Genomic DNA, 22625 nt, shown 5'->3' on the forward strand with positions numbered 1-22625 from the left:
ATTTTGGAATAAGTGTAATGTGGTGCTGAGAAGAATGTATATTCTGTTGATTTGAGGTGGAGAGTTCTATAGATGTCTATTAGGTCCGTTTGGTGCAGAGCTGTGTTCAAGTCCTGGATATCCTTGATAACTTCCTGTCTCATTGATCTGTCTAGTATTGACAGTGGGGTGTTAAGGTCTCCCATTATTACTGTGTGGGGGTCTAAGTCTCTTTGTAGGTCTCTAAGGACTTGCTTGATGAATCTGGGTGCTCCTGTATTGGGTGCATATATATTTAGGATAGTTACCTCTTCTTGTGGAATTGATCCCTTTACCATTATGTAATGGCCTTCTTTGTCTCTTTTGAGCTTTGTTGGTTTAAACTCTGTTTTATCAGAGACTAGGATTGCAACCCCTGCTTTTTTGTTTGTTTGTTTTCCATTTGCTTGGTAGATCTTCCTCCATCCCATTATTTTGAGCCTATGTGTGTTTCTGCATATGAGATGAGTCTCCTGATGGGTCTTGACTCTTTATCCAATTTGCCAGTCTGTTTTTTAATTGGGGCATTTAGCCCATTTACATTTAAAGTTAATATTGTTATGTGTGAATTTGATCCTGTCATTATGATGTTAGCTGGATATTTTGCCCATTAGTTGACGCAGTTTCTTCCTAGCCTCGATGGTCTTTACAATTTGGCATGTTTTTGCAGTGGCTGGTACTGGTTGTTCTTTTCCATGTTTAGTGCTTCCTTCAGGAGCTCTTGTATGGCAGGCCTGGTAGTGACAAAATCTCTTAGCATTTGCTTGTCTGTAAAGGATTTTATTTCTCCTTCACTTATGAAGCTTAGTTTGGCTGGATATGAAATTCTGGGTTGAAAATTCTTTTAAGAATGTTGATTATTGGCCCCCACTCTCTTCTGGCCTGTACAGTTTCTGCCAAGAGATCAGCTGTTAGTCTGATGCGCTTCCCTTTGTGGGTAACCTGACCTTTCTCTCTGGCTGCCCTTAACATTTTTTGCTTCATTTCAACCTTGGTGAATCTGACAGTGATGTGTCTTAGAGTTGCTCTTCTTGAGGAGTATCTTTGTGGTGTTCTCTGTATTTCCTGAATTTGAATACTGGCCTGCCTTGCTAGGTTGGGGAAGTTCTCCTGGATAACATCCTGAAGAGTGTTTTCCAACTTGGTTCCATTCTCCCCGTCACTTTCAGATACACCAATCAAATGTAGATTTGGTCTTTTCACATAGTCCCATATTTCTTGGAGGCTTTGTTCATTTCTTTTTACTCTTTTTTCTCTAAACTTCTCACTTCATTTATTTGATCTTCAATCACTGATACCCTTTCTTCCACTTGATCGAATCGGCTACTGAAGCTTGTACATGTGTCACGTAGTTCTCGTGCCATGGTTTTCAGCTCCATCAGGGCATTTAAGGTCTTCTCTACACTATTCTAGTTAGCCAATGGTCTAATCTTTTTTCAGGGTTTTTAGCTTCCTTGAAATGGGTTCGAACATCCTCTTTTAGCTCAGGGAAGTTTGTTATTACCGATCTTCCGAAGCCTACTTCTGTCAACTTGTCAAAGTCATTCTCTGTCCAGCTTTGTTCCGTTGCTGGTGAGGAGCTGCGATCCTTTAGAGGAGAAGAGGTGCTCTGGTTTTTAGAATTTTCAGCTTTTCTGCTCTGGTTTTTCCCCATCTTTGTGGTTTTATCTACCTTTGGTCTTTGATGATGGTGACCTACAGATGGGGTTTTGGTGTGGATGTCCTTTTTGTTGATGTTGCTTCTATTCCTTTCTGTTTGTTATTTTTCCTTGTAACACTCAGGACCCTCAGCTGCAGGTCTGTTAGAGTTTGCTGGAGGTCCACTCCAGACCCTGTTTGCCTGGGTATCACCAGCGGAGGCTGCAGAACAGCAAATATTGCAGAAGAGCAAATGTTGCTGCCTGATCCTTCCTCTGGAAGCTTCATCTCAGAGAGGCACCCGGTTTTATGAGGTGTCAGTCGGCCCCTACTGGGAGGTGTCTCCCAGTTAGGCTACTCGGGGGTCAGGGACCCACTTGTGGAGGCAGTCTGTCTGTTCTCAGATCTCAAACTCTTTGCTAGGAGAACCACTGCTCTCTTCCTACCTCAGTTGGAAATGCAGAAATCACCTGTCTTCCGTGTCGCTGACACTGGGAGCTGTAGACTGGAGCTGTTCCTATGCGGCCATCTTGGAACAAAATGGAAGAACATTCCATGCTCATGGGTAGGAAGAATCAATATCATGAAAATGGCCATACTGCCCAAGGTAGTTTATACATTCAATGCCATCCCTATCAAGTTACCAATGACTTTCTTCACAGAGTTGGAAAAAACTACTTTAAAGTTTATATGGAACCAAAAAAGAGCCCACATTGCCAAGACAATCCTAAGCAAAAAGAACAAACCTCGAGGCATCATGCTACCTGACTTCAAACTTTACTACAAGGCTACAGTAACCAAAACAGTGTGGTACTGGTACCAAAACAGCGATATAGATCAATGAAGCAGAACAGAGTCCTCAGAAATAATACCACACATCTATAACCATCTGATCTTTGACAAACCTGACAAAAACAAGAAATGGGGAAAGGATTCCGTGTTTAATAAATGGTGCTGGGAAAACTGGCTAGCCATATGTAGAAAGCTGAAACTGGATCCCTTCCTTATACTTTATTCAAAAATTAATTCATGATGGATTAAAGACTTAAATGTTAGACCTAAAACCATAAAAACCCTAGAAGAAAACCTAGGCAATACCATTCAGGACAGAGGCATGGGCAAGGACTTCATGACTAAAACACCAAAAGCAATGGCAACAAAAGCCAAAATAGACAAATGGGATCTAATTAAACCAGAAAGCTTCTGCACAGCAAAAGAAACTACCGTCAGAGTGAACAGGCAACCTGTTCACTCTAGGAGAAAATTTTTGCAATCTACCCATCTGACAAAGGGCTAATATCCAGAATCTACAAAGAACTTAAACTAATTTACAAGAAAAAATCAAACAACCCCATCAAAAAGTGGGCAAGGATATGAACAGATACTTCTCAAAAGAAGACATTTATGCAGCCAACAGACACATGAAAAAATGCTTATCATCACTGGCCATCAGAGAAATGCAAATCAAAACCACAATGAGATACCATCTCACACCAGTTAGAATTGTGATCATTACAAAGTCAGGAAACAACAGGTGCTGGAGAGGATGTGGAGAAATAAGGACACTTTTACACTGTTGATGGGACTGTAAACTAGTTCAACGATTGTGGAAGACAGTGTGACGATTCCTCAAGGATCTAGAACTAGAAATACCTTTTGACCCAGCAATCCTATTACTGGGTATATACCCAAAGGATTATAAATCATGCTGCTATAAAGACACATGCACACATATGTTTATTGCGGCACTATGCACAATAGCAAAGGCTTGGAACCAACCCAAATGTCCATCAATGATAGACTGGATTAAGAAAATGTGGCACATATACACCATGGAATACTATGCAGCCATAAAAAAGGATGAGTTCATGTCCTTTGTAGGAACATGGATGAAGCTGGAAACCATCATTCTGCGCAAACTATTGCACGGACAGAAAACCAAACACCGCATGTTCTCACTCAAAGGTGGGAATTGAACAACGAAAACGCTTGGACACAGGATGGGGAACTTCACACACCAGGGCCTGTTGTGGGGTGGGGTTCTGGGGGAGGGATAGCATTAGGAGAAATACCTAATGTAAATGATGAGTTAATGGGTGCAGCACACCAGCATGGCACATGTATACATATGTAACAAACCTGCACATTGTGCACATGTACCCTAGAACTTAAAGTATAATAATAATAAATTTCATTTCAAAAAAAAAAGACAAATTTAAGTTATTCTTATTTCAGAATGTGAGCTCACTTACCCACACAGATGCTAGTTCTTGAATTTTGTTTGTACTAACTGAAAAACAACTTATTGGTTGGTTGACACATTTACCCCACTGGGGCCTGAATTCAGCCCCTTTTAGGAGGGACAGTTTCAGACTATGCCATGAGCTGTCTGCAGTGTAGATCCATGCTCTCTGCAAATAGGGGCCGCACCTCTGTAGCTGAGTCCTTTCCCAGACTCCTTTAAGAAATGTCAACAGGCTTTCGCAGAGCTGTGCATGCTTCAAAATATACATTGACATAATAAACCAAAATGGATTTAAGTGTTTAAAAATAAGTACTTTTAAAAATAAGTACTTCAGTTGGCCGGTGGAGCAGTAATACCTGGATGCTAAATTGAATTTGTTTAGAATAAACCACAGAGTAAACTTTAAAAAAAATAAAAATAAAAAAAATTTTGATTTGTCAATTAAAATATACATTTATAAAGAAAAAATAATAAAACACTTTCCACATCATAGTTTATCTATAGAAAATGTGTCACCTTAAAATTGTATACTTTTGTTGAAAATGGATATTGAATGTCAAACATGAAAATGTAGCAGACCACTCGAAGTATTCACTAGAGGAAAAGATAAAAAAAAAAAGAGAGAGTCTGACACAGGAACCACACTGTGCTTGAGCCCCACAAAGCTTCCACATTCCAAGTTTTCTGGACTGTAAGCATGGTGTTTATTTGCTGTGCACCTCAGTTTCTTCATCTGTGAAATGGACATGAGAATAAACCTCACAGGTTTGTTGTGAAGCATAAGTGTATTAATATGTGTAAAGTACTCAGAAATGAAGTAGTCAATCATTGTTAGCCTCTAGTGTATTGTTTCTGTTGTATTTTTGAATCTCAGATGTCAGAGACTTAAAAAAAATTTTCAAAAGAAAAGATAACGATAATGTGACCTGATTTCTATTTTGCTTCTACCACTTAAATAATAAATGATAGGTGTTAGTGCAAACAGTGGTTGTCAGTCTTACCAAGAATTAAATATAATTGCCAAAGGAGGAATGATTTAATCATAAAATGAAGTGATCTGAAGGTATTACTAAAGCAAAATTAGTTCTTGTCTCTTTGTCTCTGATACACAAAAGCCAGAGAACCTTTCTGGTTTTTATCTTGGAATGGTGTTCACAAACTTACAGAAGGATGGTTTTTCTTTAATTTGCACTTTAATTCAGTGGAACTTTATTAGACTGAAGTTAAGCAAATCCCAGAGAGGCCTGGAAACATAAATGGTTGTGAAATGTTATGGATTCTAAATTGGGCATTTTGAAAGACAAAGATGAAGGCTAATAGTTTACATTTAGTACTAAACTCTGCCATTCCAATGGAAAAAAAGACAGCTAGTTTGAATCAAATAATGGGATTTATTTTTTAGGTAATAATATAATGAGTTAGTTAAAAAAGCTAACTTGTAATAGATTTATTAAGCCATAAAGTTTCATTTCTTTGAACAACATATTGTCAAAATCTTCACAGACAACTTCACTTATAAGAAAATTAAATGAAAGAACTATTTCTTTAAAAGTTAGATGTGGATTTTCTCTATCTGGGGAGGGGTTGAAAATGCCACATCAGTGGATCTGGCTGTGATCCGACCTCTTAATCCTGTTTTAATTATGGGTTCTATGCTACTTCTGATTTTATAGTTATATGTGACTGACATTCAGACATTCATAGTAATTTTTTAAATATGTAATTTTACATAAGAGTCCCTTCAATGTGACCTTAAGATGAGAGTCTCTAGATATAATTATAGAGAGGAAGGAGCTACCGACCTAGAATGAGTTGATCATTTCCAGGGGTATCTCATTGTCAGATTTTTCAGTTGAACACTGGCAGTTTCCCACTTCTACAAGCTTGAGAGGAATGCAGAAGGGAGACCCACAAAGATCCTCATGTGGACAGCACTTGTCTGTTCCCACTGCTGTATATTTGAAAACACTAGGGACAAAATATGATTAACCACATACTTCTCTCTGGAGACCGGAACCCTAAATACGCCTTTTGCCACCATACTCTGTGTTTTTGGAGACCAGTATGCTTGCGGCTAGGTGTCATTTGTCAAATATGCCATGAATATTTGTTGTGCGTAATCATTTTTGTTTAGGTTTAAAAGTTTAATGGCAGTGAGTTATCCTACCCGAAGATGCAGGCTGAAAGCATGAGTTTTGACAAAGTGAAATCTCATTTGATGATATCCATTATAAATCATTTTTCTCTAACTTTAAAATAACATCTCATTTTTACTCTGTGTCTTATTAACAAACTTTACCAATAGAGTTGTTTCCATAGTAAATGATATGTTTTAAATTATATATGCCCAATATTTTCCTGAAATTTTAAGACGTTTCTACACTAAGCTCTGTTTCTTCATCTGTAAAGTGAAGATGTTAAGACTCCATTATCTCTAAGATCTCTTCTGATACCCAGAGTACCCTAAGTCTGATGTCCAGCCTTTTTTATTATGGAGAATATCTTAGTAAATTTCCAAAGGCTTGCGAGGTGTTTCAGATTGCATCACTCTGACTTGCCAAATGATCCTCTCTATTGACCATTACCAAATATTATTCCCCATAACCTCTTCCCCTGCTCCATGGATGTGACCGTGGCTCCTTGTGGAGAGCGAAACCCAGCCTTTGCCTGCCAGGAGCCGATTACAGCTGTTAGAGGTCCAGTCATCCTGTCCTACTGATTGCATCTGTGTCTGGTCATCTGAGAGAGTGAAATATTAATCTGCTTTCTTCTCTTCACTCTTTTCATGTGTATTCCCTGAACAGAAAGGAGAACCTGACTGCTGTGCACTCTCCCTGGAGACAAGCGAGCAGCTCACCTTTGAGATCCCCCTGAATGATTCAGGTTCTGCTGGCCTCGGGGTGAGCTTAAAAGGGAACAAATCCAGAGAAACTGGAACAGACTTGGGGATTTTTATCAAATCCATCATTCATGGAGGCGCTGCTTTTAAGGTGGGTAGGAATGACATTTGTACATCCTTTGAGAAGGCACTTGGAGATGTGACTGTTGTACTTAGAGACTGAATGGAGAAAGTGTCTGAAGACTTGAGGCCACTGAGGCTTTCCCACCAGATACAAAAAATGTATGTGTGAACAGATCTGGGGAATAACTGGCTGCTGTTTTTGTACCTTAACTGGTTATTTTTACTTCTTAGAGTCACCTCTAAAAACCCAACATGATTCACATTCTTTTTTTTTTTTTTTTCAATACTTTAAGTTTTAGGGTACATGTGCACAATGTGCAGGTTAGTTACATATGTATACATGTGCCATGCTGGTGTGCTGCACCCATTAACTCGCCATTTAGCATTAGGTATATCTCCTAATGCTATCCCTCCCCCCTCCCCCCACCCCACAACTGTCCCCAGAGTGTGATGTTCCCCTTCCTGTGTCCATGTGTTCTCATTGTTCAATTCCCATCTGTGAGTGAGAACATGTGGTGTTTGGTTTTTTGTCCTTGCGATAGTTTACTGAGAATGATGATTTCCAATTTCATCTATGTCCCTACAAAGGACACGAACTCATCATTTTTTATGGCTGCATAGTATTCCATGGTGTATATAGGCCACATTTTCTTAATCCAGTCTATCATTGATGGACATTTGGGTTGGTTCCAGGTCTTTGCTATTGTGAATAGTGCCACAATAAACATACGTGTGCATGTGTCTTTATAGCAGCATGGGTATAATCCTTTGGGTATATACCCAGTAATGGGATGGCTGGGTCAAATGGTATTTCTAGTTCTGGATCCCCGAGGAATCGCCACACTGACTTCCACAATGGTTGAACTAGTTTACAGTCCCACCAACAGTGTAAAAGTGTTCCTATTTCTCCACATCCTCTCCAGCACCTGTTGTTTCCTGACTTCGTAATGATCACAATTCTAACTGGTGTGAGATGGTATCTCATTGTGGTTTTGATTTGCATTTCTCTGATGGCCAGTGATGATGAGCATTTTTTCATGTGTCTGTTGGCTGCATAAATGTCTTCTTTTGAGAAGTGTCTGTTCATATCCTTTGCCCACTTTTTGATGGGGTTGTTTGTTTTTTTCTTGTCAATTTGTTTGAGTTCATTGTAGATTCTGGATATTAGCCCTTTGTCAGATGAGTAGGTTGCAGAAATTTTCTCCCATTTTGTAGGTTGCCTGTTCACTCTGATGGTAGTTTCTTTTGCTGTGCAGAAGCTCTTGAGTTTAATTAGATCCCATTTGTCTATTTTGGCTTTTGTTGCCATTGCTTTTGGTGTTTTAGACATGAAGTCCTTGCCCATACCTATGTCCTGAATGGTAATGCCTAGGTTTTCTTCTAGGGTTTTTATGGTTTTAGGTCTAACGTTTAAGTCTTTAATCCATCTTGAATTAATTTTTGTATAAGGTGTAAGGAAGGGATCCAGTTTCAGCTTTCTAAATATGGCTAGCCAGTTTTCTCAGCACCATTTATTAAATAGGGAATCCTTTCCCCATTTCTTGTTTTTGTCAGGTTTGTCAAAGATCAGATAGTTGTAGATATGCGGCGTTATTTCTGAGGGCTCTGTTCTGTTCCATTGATCTATATCTCTGTTTTGGTACCAGTACCATGCTGTTTTGGTTACTGTAGCCTTGTAGTATAGTTTGAAGTCAGGTAGCATGATGCCTCCAGCTTTGTTCTTTTGGCTTAGGATTGACTTGGCGATGCGGGCTCTTTTTTGGTTCCATATGAACTTTAAAGTAGTTTTTTCCAATTGTGTGAAGAAAGTCATTGGTAGCTTGATAGGGATGGCATTGAATCTGTAAATTACCTTGGGCAGTATGGCCATTTTCATGATATTGATTCTTCCTACCCATGAGCATGGAATGTTCTTCCATTTGTTTGTATCCTCTTTTATTTCATTGAGCAGTGGTTTATAGTTCTCCTTGAAGAGGTCCTTCACGTCCCTTGTAAGTTGGATTCCTAAGTATTTTATTCTCTTTGAAGCAGTTGTGAATGGGAGTTCACTCATGATTTGGCTCTCTGTTTGCCTGTTATTGGTGTATAAGAATGCTTGTGATTTTTGTACATTGATTTTGTATCCTGAGACTTTGCTGAAGCTGCTTATCAGCTTAAGGAGATTTTGGGCTGAGACAATGGGGTTTTCTAGATATACAATCATGTCATCTGCAAACAGGGACAAGTTGACTTCCTCTTTTCCTAATTGAATACCCTTTATTTTCTTCTCCTGCCTAATTGCCCTGGCCAGAACTTCCAACACTATGTTGAATAGGAGTGGTGAGAGAGAGCATGCCTGTCTTGTGCCAGTTTTCAAAGAGAATGCTTCCAGTTTTTGCCCATTTGGTATGATATTGGCTGTGGGTTTGTCATAGATAGCTCTTATTATTTTGAGATACGTCCCATCAATACCTAATTTATTGAGAGTTTTTAGCATGAAGGGTTGTTGAATTTTGTCAAAGGCCTTTTCTGCATCTATTGAGATAATCATGTGGTTTTTGTCTTTGGTTCTGTTTATATGCTGGATTACATTTATTGATTTGCTTATATTGAACCAGCCTTGCATCCCAGGGATGAAGCCCACTTGATCATGGTGGATAAGCTTTTTGATGTGCTGCTGGATTCGGTTTGCCAGTATTTTATTGAGGATTTTTGCATCAATGTTCATCAAGGATATTGGTCTAAAATTCTCTTTTTTTGGTTGTGTCTCTGCCCGGCTTTGGTATCAGGATGATGCTGGACTCATAAAATGAGTTAGGGAGGATTCCCTCTTTTTCTATTGATTGGAATAGTTTCAGAAGGAATGGTACCAGTTGCTCCTTGTACCTCTGGTAGCATTCGGCTGTGAATCCATCTGGTCCTGGACTCTTTTTGGTTGGTAAGCTATTGATTATTGCCACAATTTCAGCTCCTGTTATTGGTCTATTCAGAGATTCCACTTCTTCCTGGTTTAGTCTTGGGAGAGTGTATGTGTTGAGGAATTTATCCATTTCTTGTAGATTTTCTAGTTTATTTGCATAGAAGTGTTTGTAGTATTCTCTGATGGTAGTTTGTATTTCTGTGGGATCGGTGATGATATCCCCTTTATCATTTTTTATTGCATCTATTTGATTCTTCTCTCTTTTTTTCTTTGTTAGTCTTGCTAGAGGTCTATCAATTTTGTTGATCCTTTCCACCCCAAATCAACAGAATATACATTTTTTTCAGCACCACACCACACCTATTCCAAAATTGACCACATAGTTGGAAGTAAAGCTCTCCTCAGCAAATGTAAAAGACAGAAATTATAACAAACTGTCTCTCAGACCACAGTGCAATCAAACTAGAACTCAGGATTAAGAAACTCACTCAAAACCACTCAACTACATGGAAACTGAACAACCTGCTCCTGAATGACTGCTGGGTACATAACGAAATGAAGGCAGAAATAAAGATGTTCTTTGAAACCAACGAGAACAAAGACACAACGTACCAGAATCTCTGGGACACATTCAAAGCAGTGTGTAGAGGGAAATTTATAGCACTAAATGCCCACAAGAGAAAGCAGGAAAGATCCAAAATTGACACCCTAACATCACAATTAAAAGAACTAGAAAAGCAAGAGCAAACACATTCGAAAGCTAGCAGAAGGCAAGAAATAACTAAAATCAGAGCAGAACTGAAGGAAATAGAGACAAAAAAAAACCTTCAAAAAATTAATGAATCCAGGAGCTGGTTTTTTGAAAGGATTCACATTCTTTTTTGCATACTTTTTATTACTGCATTTGGATTCCTCTGGATTTGTAAACTGACAGAGTTGAGCCTAAAAGTACACAATCAGAAAAACAAAACTAAAAACAAGTAAACATAAAGGCAGCAAATAATACAGTTGTACTTGCAAGAATGAAAGCTCAGTGGAGCCTGAGAGTGACTGTAGTATAAATTAAAGGCCATTTATCACATTTTATACACTTGAAGAAAACCATGGTGCCCAGAATGCATATTTCCTTTTGAATACTTAGAGAAGCTTATAGGTTTTCAGAAAAAGAAGGAAGATCATGCTTCAGTCCCTTCACGTTGAGGTGAGCATAGTGTACTGGTTAGCTAGATGGCCGGTGTTCAAGTCCAGTTCAGTCCTTGCTAGCTGTATGGAAATGTAGGCAAGAGTCTTGACCAGCTGTCTCCCATTTCCTCACCGGTAGAATGGTGATAATAAATAATACCTACTTCATAGGCTTCTAGGATTAAATCCCACAATGTGATGAAAACAGTAAAGTGATGATAGAGGAAGGATACACGTTTGCACCTCTTGCCACCCTCATTATTATCTCACACCGTGCAAGGAGACTTTTTGAGTTTGAATTCTGCCTTACCTACTCTCTCTCTGTGAATGTAGGTAAGCTGCTCAGCCTTGACATGCCTCAGTTTCCTCATTTGTGAAATTAGCAGTGCCTGGTTCCTCATGCTGCTGTTAAGACTAAAAGAGACAATATGTGTCAAGTGCTTAGCACAGTGCCTGTCACCAGCTGCTGATAAATATTAGCCATCTGAAAATAATCTTGATATGAATAATGTCTATCCTCTCCCACAGCAAAGCCAAGAAGGCCCCATTACACTCTACAGAGCCCCCCTGCACCTAGAATTCTGGCTTTGTTGAAGCAACTGTCTTCTCACTTACCCTTCCACTTTTGTTTCAGACTAGATGTGGAGATAATGCCTTTTTCACTGGGAAATAAATGTGCTTTGGATAGACACCTCTTCAGTTCACTCCTTGGTTTAGTTAGCTTTTGTCGCATAATAAATAGTCATAATTTTTAGTAATATACATCAATAAGCCTGTATTTTTCTCATAGCTCTGTGCAGGGGAGCTGGGGTGTTGGGGTGTGGGTAGGATTCTGATTCAGGCTGGTGTCTCTTGATCCCACTGTAACTCTGCAGATCTGAGTGTGCTCCACTTCTTTCTCCTGCTCCTTGTATCAGCAGGCTAGCTGGCGCATGTCCCTCTCGTGCCTCAAGCTGTCAGAGTGCCAGTGGCAGTGGGTGAATCCGTGGGCTCCAAACTAGCACACTGTCACCCCACACATAGGCCACTGGTCACAGCAAGTCATATGGCTGAGTCCAAGGTTGAGCAGTAGAAAACACACTCCACCCACAATGAAGTTATGGCAAAGATGTAGATACAGAGAAGGGTAAAGAATTGAGTCCCATCACTCCATCTATAAAACTGGCTCAGAAATACATAAGCAGGAGCAAAAGCGAAATAGTAGTAATAACAACAACATTTATTGTGCTTAGTATATGCTGGACACTAGGATAGGTGTTTTATATGGATTATCTAACTTTATTCACATTTACATTGGGTTATTTTCAGTCCATTTTATCAAAGTGGAAATTACAGATTAGAGCCTTTAGTGCCTTTCCTGTGGTCAGATAGCCAGGAATTACTTTAAGATTTGAATCCAGGCAGTCTGACTCCAGAGCCTGTGTTATGCTTCACTGAAATGAAGCTCTTCCATATGATCCATTCATGTTCCTAGAGAGCAGGGCCCATTCGCCTGGAGGTGTCTTGTATGGTGCTATCATCCTTAGCCAAGCCATCTAAATATGTGCTAGGTTTGAGGATGAGTTCTTGGTCATGTTTGTGGATACCAGCTTGAAATTATTCTTCTTATTCCTAATGACAGCTCTATTTGCAGAATTTATTCCAAGTAAAATTGAAACTGAGATGACTTTTTGGAAATTAAAAGCAAACATCTTAGCTTTTTTATGGGCAATAACTTAAGCTCAAGCAGATACTGGTGAGCAGGTTTAATATGTATATCCATGTTTGTGTAAGTGAGCATCTCCTTACCTAAGCAGTTTCTAACAGTCCTCTTTCTTGCAGAAAGATTTCACTTTCCATTTATGTAAATTTCTTTCCTGACACTGGTCTGCTGAGTCAGACAATCACACCATTAAAAACCACCGGACAGCATATTTGTAGCTGATCTTAAACAGTAAGAGGCATCAATCATGAACTTAGCCTTCTTGTGAATGTTTAGTATCCATTTGTCTTGTTTACCTTTTGCAGTGTAAAGGGTAGAGGCCTGAGATTTGTTCACAAAAAATCTGATTAACCAGGAAAAAAAAAGTATTTTTCCATTCTCCTACTGTTGTTCCAGTAATCCATTGTTACTCCTCGGAAAATTGCCACCCATTCTATGATTCAGGATTCTGTCTTATGAAAATTGTTTTGAGACTTTGTTCCTGTCCCTGTTGAGAGGATACAAATTTAACAGACTACAGTGTCCCTGGGGCAGAGGAGAGATAAGCACTGGGAACACCTTTGTCTCAGCATTTGGCCCTAGGTTTTTACCTGGAATCAACGAAATAATCTTTCAACCAGAGCACAATCTTTTTCTCCTGGCCCTTCATACCACTAATTAGTTCTCAAGGTGTTTTTCCCTTTAGGGAAGGTGGATTTTTTGAAAATAAACTACTTTGAAAGATATGACCAAATTCTTCCTGTGCATTCTGTGTGCTGGATTCTCCTGGGGGCTTCCATTGGTATAAACAAAGATAGGCTACTTCTTGCCAGATGTAAAACCCCTGAATAACTTTAATTGAGGGCATTGTTTTGTTTTGTTTTGTTTTGTTTTGTTTTGTTTTGTTTTGTTTTCCTTAACTCTCAGTCTACTGCTTTCTATCATGTCATCTCTTGTTTGAATTATTTCTAATAGAGGATGTTAATCTCTGTTTGGAAACAAGAGCAGCCAGCTACTTTAGGACGCCCTCTTGGAAGTGAGTCCCTGACTCATTCTAAAAACCAGCAGAACAATAATTGTACCCTGCTCAGAACTATCCAAATGCTTAATCTCAACTTGATATTTAACTTCAAGTCTGTACATTAAGAAATAAAGCCCAGAAACTCTTCTGTGCGTGCATCAGGCTGTACCACTTTTGATTACAGGCTGATTTGTCATACGGAGCTCTTCATAGGCCCCTCTGAAGCATAACTTGTAGCTTTGCCTCTTAGTGTACTATGTGGCCATTGACCATAACAGCAAAATATTGCTTCTTAGAGTATTCATGCCAATGTGCCTAAGCACTAGCATGCATTACATGTTTGTGATTTCATTTAGTTTCTGTCTTTCTTCCTGGGCGTTTGCCCCTGACATACGGTGTAATTGCTTCTAGAACTAAAATGTACTAAATACAAACATATACGTCAACTGCTTCTGAAAGAATTATGAGCAGAATGAAGTCATGACGTCCATGAGAATGATTTTCTAAAATTTTGCTTTTGTGGTTGGAATTTAAAGTGAATGTGGTAGTGCTGTTGCTGTTAAGTAAAAAGAAGTATCATCTTTGTTGCAGTTAGAAAAAATACCTTTCCCTAAATCCACATCAAAATTTCCCTAAATCCACATCAAAATTTGCTTTTTATTTTATCCAGGAAGGCACAAATAAAGTCTCAATGATCAGTCTGAAGATGTTAGATATTTTTATGTTCATTTGCTAAACATTTTAAATTCATTTTGAGATCAGTGGTTTTTCTTTGCTTTGCTTTTCATGTACCATATTAACTGAAATTTTTTAGTAAAAATTTTTACATCTATTGATTATACTTCCTTAAGTTGCTTGTTTTGCTACCCTAAAGAATTACTTTAAAAATGTATACATAAATAGAATAGTGTTTTTTTTTAAAGTTAGGTAAGATTTTGTAATAACACACTTGTAGTGAGAATAAAAGTCCCATGGAGTCTGTTGTACCAGTTCTGAATGGTGTTTTTGACTTCAGTATGCTGACTTTGGGAGTGGTATGTCTCCTATTGGAACTTTGAAACAATAAGGTAAAAATTCAAATTTAAAGGAATTTTTGCTAAAGGAAAAATGTCATATATCAGGTAGATTGTTTAGGGGCTGCTAAATAGAGAGAATACATTTAAGACTATCAGTTATTCTCTAGAAAATTAATTAGCCAGGTTTGTGCTTAATAAATGCTCTTGATGATGATGAAATTAAGTGAAAGAAAAATGCCTGACATGGCTAATTGTAAATGTATGCACTCAGAATACGAAATAGACATAATTGAAGTAATTTGATTCCTGTGTGCTTAGGAAATTTGGGATTCTCCTTCTGAAAGATGCAGGATTTCATAATCTGCACTGTTTAGTAATGGGCAAAAGAAAGAATTTGGACTAATACAAGCAATCATGATATTTTTAAATGACTAAACTCTAAACTTTTGGAGAGAAAATGCACAGCTCTAGAATATCCAGAAACATGACGCTTGATCCTGAATCTCCATGTCTCATTGTCATGTGGGACATTTAACAGCATCCAAACTACTTAACTCCAGTAGGAGCTCCCAGCGTGACTAATTTCCACCCCCCATATCTGCCGGTATCTATAAATCATGTGATAGATCTGTAATTAATGAATTCAAAGGAAGATAAAAGGGACAGCTTCTTAAGGAAAACTAATGTTAAATGATTTCTTCAACTGGCCATTTTTCTTAAAATTTATAATGTTTTCTACTGGTGGGAGAACCTTGAGGATCCTTACTGGTAGTTAGTGACTTCTAAGCTTTTACCTCTGGCAAAAGGACCAGATAATGTGAGTATGTCAAAGTGCTATTGAAAATCCTCAAATGTAAGAAGCCAAACACTAACATTTTATTTCTAACCACAAAGACGTGATACATTTTAAGGACTTTAAAAGCAGGAACTTTGCCTGGAAATATACATAAATTCATAATCACTATATATCCAATAAGAATTTGACCTTAAAAAGGACGTTATTAATTTAAGCACAGGAAAAATACATTTTAGCTAATTTTCTGTTTTAAAAAAATCTGAAAATGTTAGCATATGTTAATTCATATAGTCAGGCTTATTTATGAATTTTCTACAGTAGTAACTACTTTATTAAAATGTAATATAACATTACTTTTAAAATCTCAAAGTAGCTGGCACAGTAATGGGCACTTGTATTTTCAACTAAGCAGGAGGATCACTTGAGCTCGGGAGTTCCAGACTGTAATGTAGTATAATCGTGCCTGTGAATAGTCACTGTGCTCTAGCCTGGGCAACACAGCGAGACCCCATCTCTTTTTTAAAAAAATCCCATAATTCCAGCATCTATCATTGTTTTTTCTTGCTGATCTTTATCACTTTTGCATTTTTATTTCATGAATGGAAATGCAAACAGGAAATAAATTTACATGTACACTATAATGAATAAAATTTTGGAATGCTACAACATTTTGATGTGTATTTTGGACTCCATGATTGTCTCAGTGGGCTTGAAAAAAATTTAAGAGTTGATATTCCTAATGAAAAAGGAAATTATAATCTACAAAAGTTGATATAGCTTGGTAATGATGCTTTGGCTCTGAAAATAATAACTTTCCCCTGAAAAGCTATATTCGTCTTCATTATGGGTACCTATAGGCCATATATGTGTACACACACACACACACACACACACACACACACGTAAGACCGGTCACTAGGAAAATGGACACAAACCAGAATGCTCAAATAAAACTCTGACCACAGTATGAACTCTGCATACATATACACACATGTTTTTGTTCTAGCATTCTGGTTGTACCCATTTTTATAGTGATTGGTTTTAAGCAATCTCAGTAAAAGCAAGTGCCAAGTGCATAAAAACCACCACCAAGAAGTAAATCAATAAGATAAGTATGTTGAAATGGCTTCCGAAATTCTAACCTAGTTAGGCATTCATGCAAATTATTCTTAATTCATATATAACATATATGGTTTAACAAGCTTCTTTTTAATCTGGTTTTCTGGGCTAAAGTAAGTTAAGAGCAGAAAATCAGGAAGGAGAGAGGAAAGGACAGAGAAGAAACTGGAATGACAGGAAAGAAAAAAGTATAAAACAAGCACAGAATGTTATTACTATTTAGTACACCAGAGAATATTTCTGATGCTTTGAAGTCAGTATTCCTCAAACTTTCTTGCAGAAGAAATTATAAGATTCAATGTGGCCGTAGTAAAGGCCATAAGTTGCAGTATATCTGTTTATGCCCCATATTTTTCCAGAATGATTTTAAAATGAAAAGATTTATAATACATTTGAAAGCATTATTTCAGAATGGTTTATGCATATGTTAATTCCTATAGTCAGGCTTATTACAATAAGCCTGACCAACATGGTGAAACCTCGTCTCTACTACAAATACAAAAACTAGCCGGGCGTGATGGTACGCACCTGTAATCCCAGCTACCTGGGAGGCTGAGGCAGGAGAATTGCTTGAACCAGGGAGGCGGAGGTTGCAATGAGCTGAGATCACACCACTGCACTCCAGCCTGAGTGACAAAGGCGAGAGACTCTGTCTCAAAATAAATAAATAAATAAATAAAAGCTTCATATGCCCACAGGTGGTTTGCTGCTGGGACTTCATTGGTTTGTTACATAGAAATGGAGTGAGGTTCTTAAGACAATAACTGAATTACATAAATTTAAATTTTACAATGTCTGAACAAGTAGAGATAGGGCCAGTATACAGAATGTAATCAAGCTTTTTTTTTTTTTTAAAGAATTCTGAAGGTTCTCTGAATATGCCCTGGCATATTCAAGACAGCTTAGGTTCGTGAATCTCTCATAGTTACAATTTGTAGATGAAACTTAACACCAGGACCAAAATACCTGACTGACTTAATTTAGCAAGTACTTCTTGAACATTTAGAGTGAGTTAGGCAACAGTATATAGTGGACTAGACACAGCATACTTAAAATTACCCATTCTATAATCTAGGAAGGTAGTAACAATACATTAAATATATAAACAACACTAATATGATAAGAGCTACGATAGGCAAATGTGAGAAGTATCGTGGGTGTTGAGATGATGGAGCATTTAATTCTGTCTGGGGAGAAAACTATGAAAGGAAGGCAATTGCTGAGGCTTGCTTGGGGTGAGGGGTAAGTAGACTTTGAAGAGGTGAGCAGGAATGCAAAGGGCATTTTGGGCAGAAGAAACAATATGGGCAAAGTCACCAAGGTATGTACAGCAGAATACAGTCCGTTGTGCCTGGAAAATAGAGGTCTTATTTGGGAAGAATGGACCTCTTCACATAAGCTGAAATGATGTGAAACATGTACTAACTTTTTTGTTTTAACAACTGTACTTTAAAAATCTTGATTCATTCTTGCCCTTCCATTGCAATTGTTTTTAAATGAAGGTAAATGATTTCAATCTGGAATACAAGGTTCTTTTCTTAGTTTAGGATTTTGGGTTTTTTGGGGGGTTTGATTTGTTTTTCCAAAAAATGCAGTAGACAGATGTTGTCATAGAGTGATTGTAGGGCCCTAAGAAGGATTCGTTGAGGATAATTCTCTCCCTCAATCAGGTGCCATCTTGCCTGGGGTCCAGCCCTATTCCAGGGAACATCTGCTCTGCAACCTGAAGTCAAGCTTTGGGGTTTGGGACCTGGGTGTTGATAATATCCCAGGAGGCCGTACCAAGGGCCCTGTTAAAAGCATGCAGAGGCAGAAGCCAACATCTGGTCATGATTAATCCTCTCAACACCCTGGACTAATGTGGACTGGCCTCGGGCCACAGCCAGCTACCCCTGGGAAAGCCAGCCCACTTTCTCATGCTTCTCTCATATTCTTCAGTGGCTAGTTCAGTTCTTTGCCTTGGCTTTCTTACTTTTCCTCCATATTCATTAGAATTTTAGAGGTAACAGGGCAGTTGGGGAGGGTTTAACAAAAAATTTGCCAAGCCAGGTGGATTAAGCCACACAGCATTGCCAGTAATCACGGCAGAGGAAGTACCCAGGCACCAGTGAATATACCACAGGGGATGAACTACAAGGTCATTGGACCCCCCAGCAATCATAAATATGCTTTAGAGGACACATGGAGTAGCCTACAGCATACATAACGACCCCTCACTCCAAAGAATTATCTGGCCTAAATGTACAATTGTGGAAAGACCCTGGTGTAAATATTTGTTTTTTAAAAATGAGTATCTGCAGCTTTTATTAGATTCTCAAAGGAGTCTAAGAGCCCATAAAGGCTAAGAATCTCTAGCAGATTGTTTGAAAACATGGGCTGCAGAGTGACCCAGACCTAGTTCACATCTGCTTTTAGAAACATGACTTGTAACAATTCATTTAACCTCTCTGACTGCAATTTCTTCTTTTATAAAATGGGGGCAGCAATCTCAAGTATACAGGGTTTCTATAAGGAGTAAATTGTCTGCTAAATGTAAAGGGTTTAGCATGATGCACAGAGTAGAAACTCTTTATCATTAATATAGTGCCTTTAATAATCTCTAGAAGTCTGAATTTAGAAGCAGTGTAGCATAAAGGATTCATGTCATTAACCTTAAAGATGAGGAGACCTGGCTATGACCATACCCTTTGACAAGTCACTTAATTTCTCTGAGCCTTCATCTTTACATCTCCTAAATAGCAGAGAGTAGCATTTATATCACAGGGTTGCTGTAAGAAATGAATGGGCAAATATATGCAAAAGACTTGCTCAAGGACTAGCCTACATTAGGTGTTCAGTAAAAGGGAGATGTCATACTCAAAGGTCTTGTCTCCTGGTCCTCTGTGCGTCCTACTGTGATAGGACCAGCTAAAGCTGATGAGATTGAAACCATGCCAGGACATGGAGAAGACCTAACCTCATACCAGGTTTTTTCATTCTAAAGTGCACTGAAGAAGTTGCATTTTGTCTTTACTCTGTCCTCCTGATTCTTTTTAATATGTTTTCCTTCCCTTTGGGAATTTCCTTTACTCCTTTCTAGCTTGAGGATGGAGTTGGTTATGGGGGGATGCCAGAAGCGGGGAACGTAATTGAAGTATTTTTGCTTAGGAGTCCGATGGGCGTAATATAGGGAGAAAAAGGAGTGAGAGAGAGAGAGAGAAAGTGTGTGTGTGTGTGTGTGTGTGTGTGATAGAGAATATTGCAAGCATAAGCCAGATGAAATAAATATCCTAGAATTACCAAGTAACATCCTTGAATATTTGAATTCATTTATGTAAAGTCAATCAAAAGTTAATATTCTCATGCCTAAATATTTACTAGAATATAATATTAATTTTAAAAACCATAAAAAGCTAATTTTCTTTGTCCAAATTATTCCAAAGCAAATGGGACGTACACAATTTTGAGAGAGATTTGATGAGTTTTTGAATAATGAGCTCCTCATTGAATCAACTTCATTTCAGGTCAAGACTGGACATAGACGTGCATGTATGGATGTTAGCTAAGTAGGTACACAGCTTTTTCTTTTTTTTTTTTTTTTTCTCCTCTGGGTTGCTCTGCCATGCCCCTGCACAGTTTCCTGTCTCCATATCTTCTGTTGTGTGTCTTGATTTTATATTGTCTTCCCTTCCAGGAGACATCTGGTAGCACATTGTCCTCTCTGGTTCTGAAAGTCTTTTTTTTCTTGAAGCATTACCCCTTTAGGGACTTGTCATTGTCATCTATGTAGAATACAGAATGGTTTGGTGAATAGGGACGCTGTGGAATTCAGAACTTGGGCTATTCTGTTCCAATTCTGACCTTAACTAGCTGAACAAGTCTAATATCTGTGGAAGTGCCTTTTCCTAATAGGTGTTCGATAAATGGTTTCTCATCCTCTCTGGGCATCACATTATTCATCTGTAAACGGAAGAGGTTGGACAAGATGACCTCTAAGGACCCTTCCAGCTCTAAATTCAGTGATTATATTCTAAATGTTAGGACAACATGGTGCTTACTGGCATCACCATTAATGAAATTACACATCATTTATCTTATAAAGAAAAAGCACACACCAATAACAACAGACCAGCCAAGCCTGGCAGTGAGAGTGTGTGGATTTTTATTGCACCCACAACTCTCTGGTGATGCTTGTGATGAATGTGAATGTCTTTGAAAAAAAATTTCAGCTGCCATGAGGTGACCTGAACTGTCTTTTTGTTTGGGACTTGGTTACAGGAAACATGCCCTACTTCAGTGTCATTCTGCATGCTTGAGATTTAGAATGTAACTGAAAATAAAAAAAAAATAAAAATAAAAATTTGTGCTTAATAACTGTTGATAGATTTTACCAAAAAAATGTTCTCCTATCTTCTTGTCTGTTGTCTACCTCTTCACTCTGACGTTGTCTCATACTTCACAGAAAAGGTTCGCAAGAGATTACCAGGTGGGATCTCACTCATGTTTCCTTCCCTCCATCTCTAGAGGTTCCCATAAAGCTTCCATCTTTATCTTGTTTCTTCCTGTCGTAGCAGATGAGGTGTCCTGCCAAGACAAAGCACTGCAAAATCTCAACATTTCCTGTTAACCTCATTTCCTGTTAACAGGACTAGGACCAGGAACTGGATTCAACTCTTCTGCTTCCTCCTCCTCTTTAAAAACCACACATCAGTCTCCAGTCATCCTAAAATGATTTTTAGTAACAAGATTCAGCCCAGTAGTTCTCCTTTCTTATATGACAATAGAGCAGAAATATTTCTCCAATTGTATCTCACATCCCATAACGAAACCATTCAGGGTGTTTTTGTTGTTTCCCCCACCCTTTTTTTTTTTTTTTTTGGAGATGGAGTTTCGCTATTGTTGCCCAGGTTGGAGTGCAGTGGCGCCATCTTGCCTCACTGTAACCTCTGCTGCCTCCCCGGTTCAAGCGATTCTCCTTCCTCGGCCTCCCGAGTATCTGGGATTACAGGTATGCACCACCGCGCCTGGCTAATTTTATATTTTAAGTAGAGACGGGGTTTCTCCATGTTGGTCAGACTGGTCTCGAACTCCTGACCTCAGGGGATCCACCCACCTCGGCCTCCCAGAGTTCTGGGGTTACAGGTGTGAGCCACCGCGCCCAGCCTGTCATATCCCATTTCATGTAGCCTTGTGCTTTTTTGTGCCTCATTCAAAATTGGATAACAGAAATGAAGAGATTTCTTTCTTGTTTGGCCTTTCCTGTAAATCTCATTTCCAGACTTGCTTCAAATTAGGGTAAAGGTTAAGTGAAATGGGAAAACAAGAGGAAGGCAGGGGACATTAAGCTCTGAGGAGGCAGTCCACTTAAACGGTTTACATCTCTGACTTGACGCCTTTGTCTATTGATCCCATTACCCTGCCATCTCCATTTCTTCCCCGAGTGGGTGTGTCCTCCTATGGGCGGCCCCTGCAATCCCACGTGACTAACACCCTCTCCAGCAGGCAGCGTGGGCAGTGTGTCTTCACCAGGGCATTGGCTCTGGGGAACAGCAGCTCTCACCACGCCCTCCCTTTCCTCCGCTATCAGCAGAGGGACTTCCTCGGGCCATCTGCTACTGCATTAGTCCAAGTTTAACGATCTGTCCGCACAGTTTCCCTCCCAAAGCTGTCTGGTTGGTTTCTATTGTTCATTGTGTGTGTCTGGCTGTCTCATTTCTTTTCTTTTTTTCTTTTACGTTTTTTTTTTCTTTTACGTTTCATTCTGTTAATTTGACCACAAATCCCAGATACTTCTCACCACGAGAACTCTTTAATATTTTCCTTTCCCTATTTTCGTGTTGCGCAGTTGTAGTCTAGAGACAAGAAACAAAGGGAATTGTCATGGAAGAACTAAAGAGTCAAGATTCATGGAAACCTTTGACTCGCTTTCGTGGCCTGGAACAAGTTACATTTTGTGCCTCAGTTTCTTTTTCTGTAAAATGTTTCTGAAAATATAAATCTTAAATTCTTAGGTTCTGTGAGAATCACTAAAGGTAATTTATGGAAGAATTCTCTGTGAGGGTAAACTGT

General features: G+C 38.7%; 1 protein-coding gene across 2 annotated transcripts in view; it reads left to right on the forward strand.

The window, feature by feature from the left end:
- The window catches only part of PARD3B (par-3 family cell polarity regulator beta), a 1077199-nt gene that overhangs the window by 597968 nt on the left and 456606 nt on the right, over nt 1-22625 (forward strand). For both annotated transcript variants that reach the window (XM_054478835.2, XM_063647802.1), the window contains one exon: nt 6706-6891. In XM_054478835.2, the coding sequence (XP_054334810.1) occupies nt 6706-6891 (186 nt within the window). The remainder of the gene's footprint in view (nt 1-6705; nt 6892-22625) is intronic.

Source organism: Pongo pygmaeus, chromosome 11 (assembly GCF_028885625.2).
Source record: "Pongo pygmaeus isolate AG05252 chromosome 11, NHGRI_mPonPyg2-v2.0_pri, whole genome shotgun sequence".
Taxonomy (NCBI): domain Eukaryota; kingdom Metazoa; phylum Chordata; class Mammalia; order Primates; family Hominidae; genus Pongo; species Pongo pygmaeus.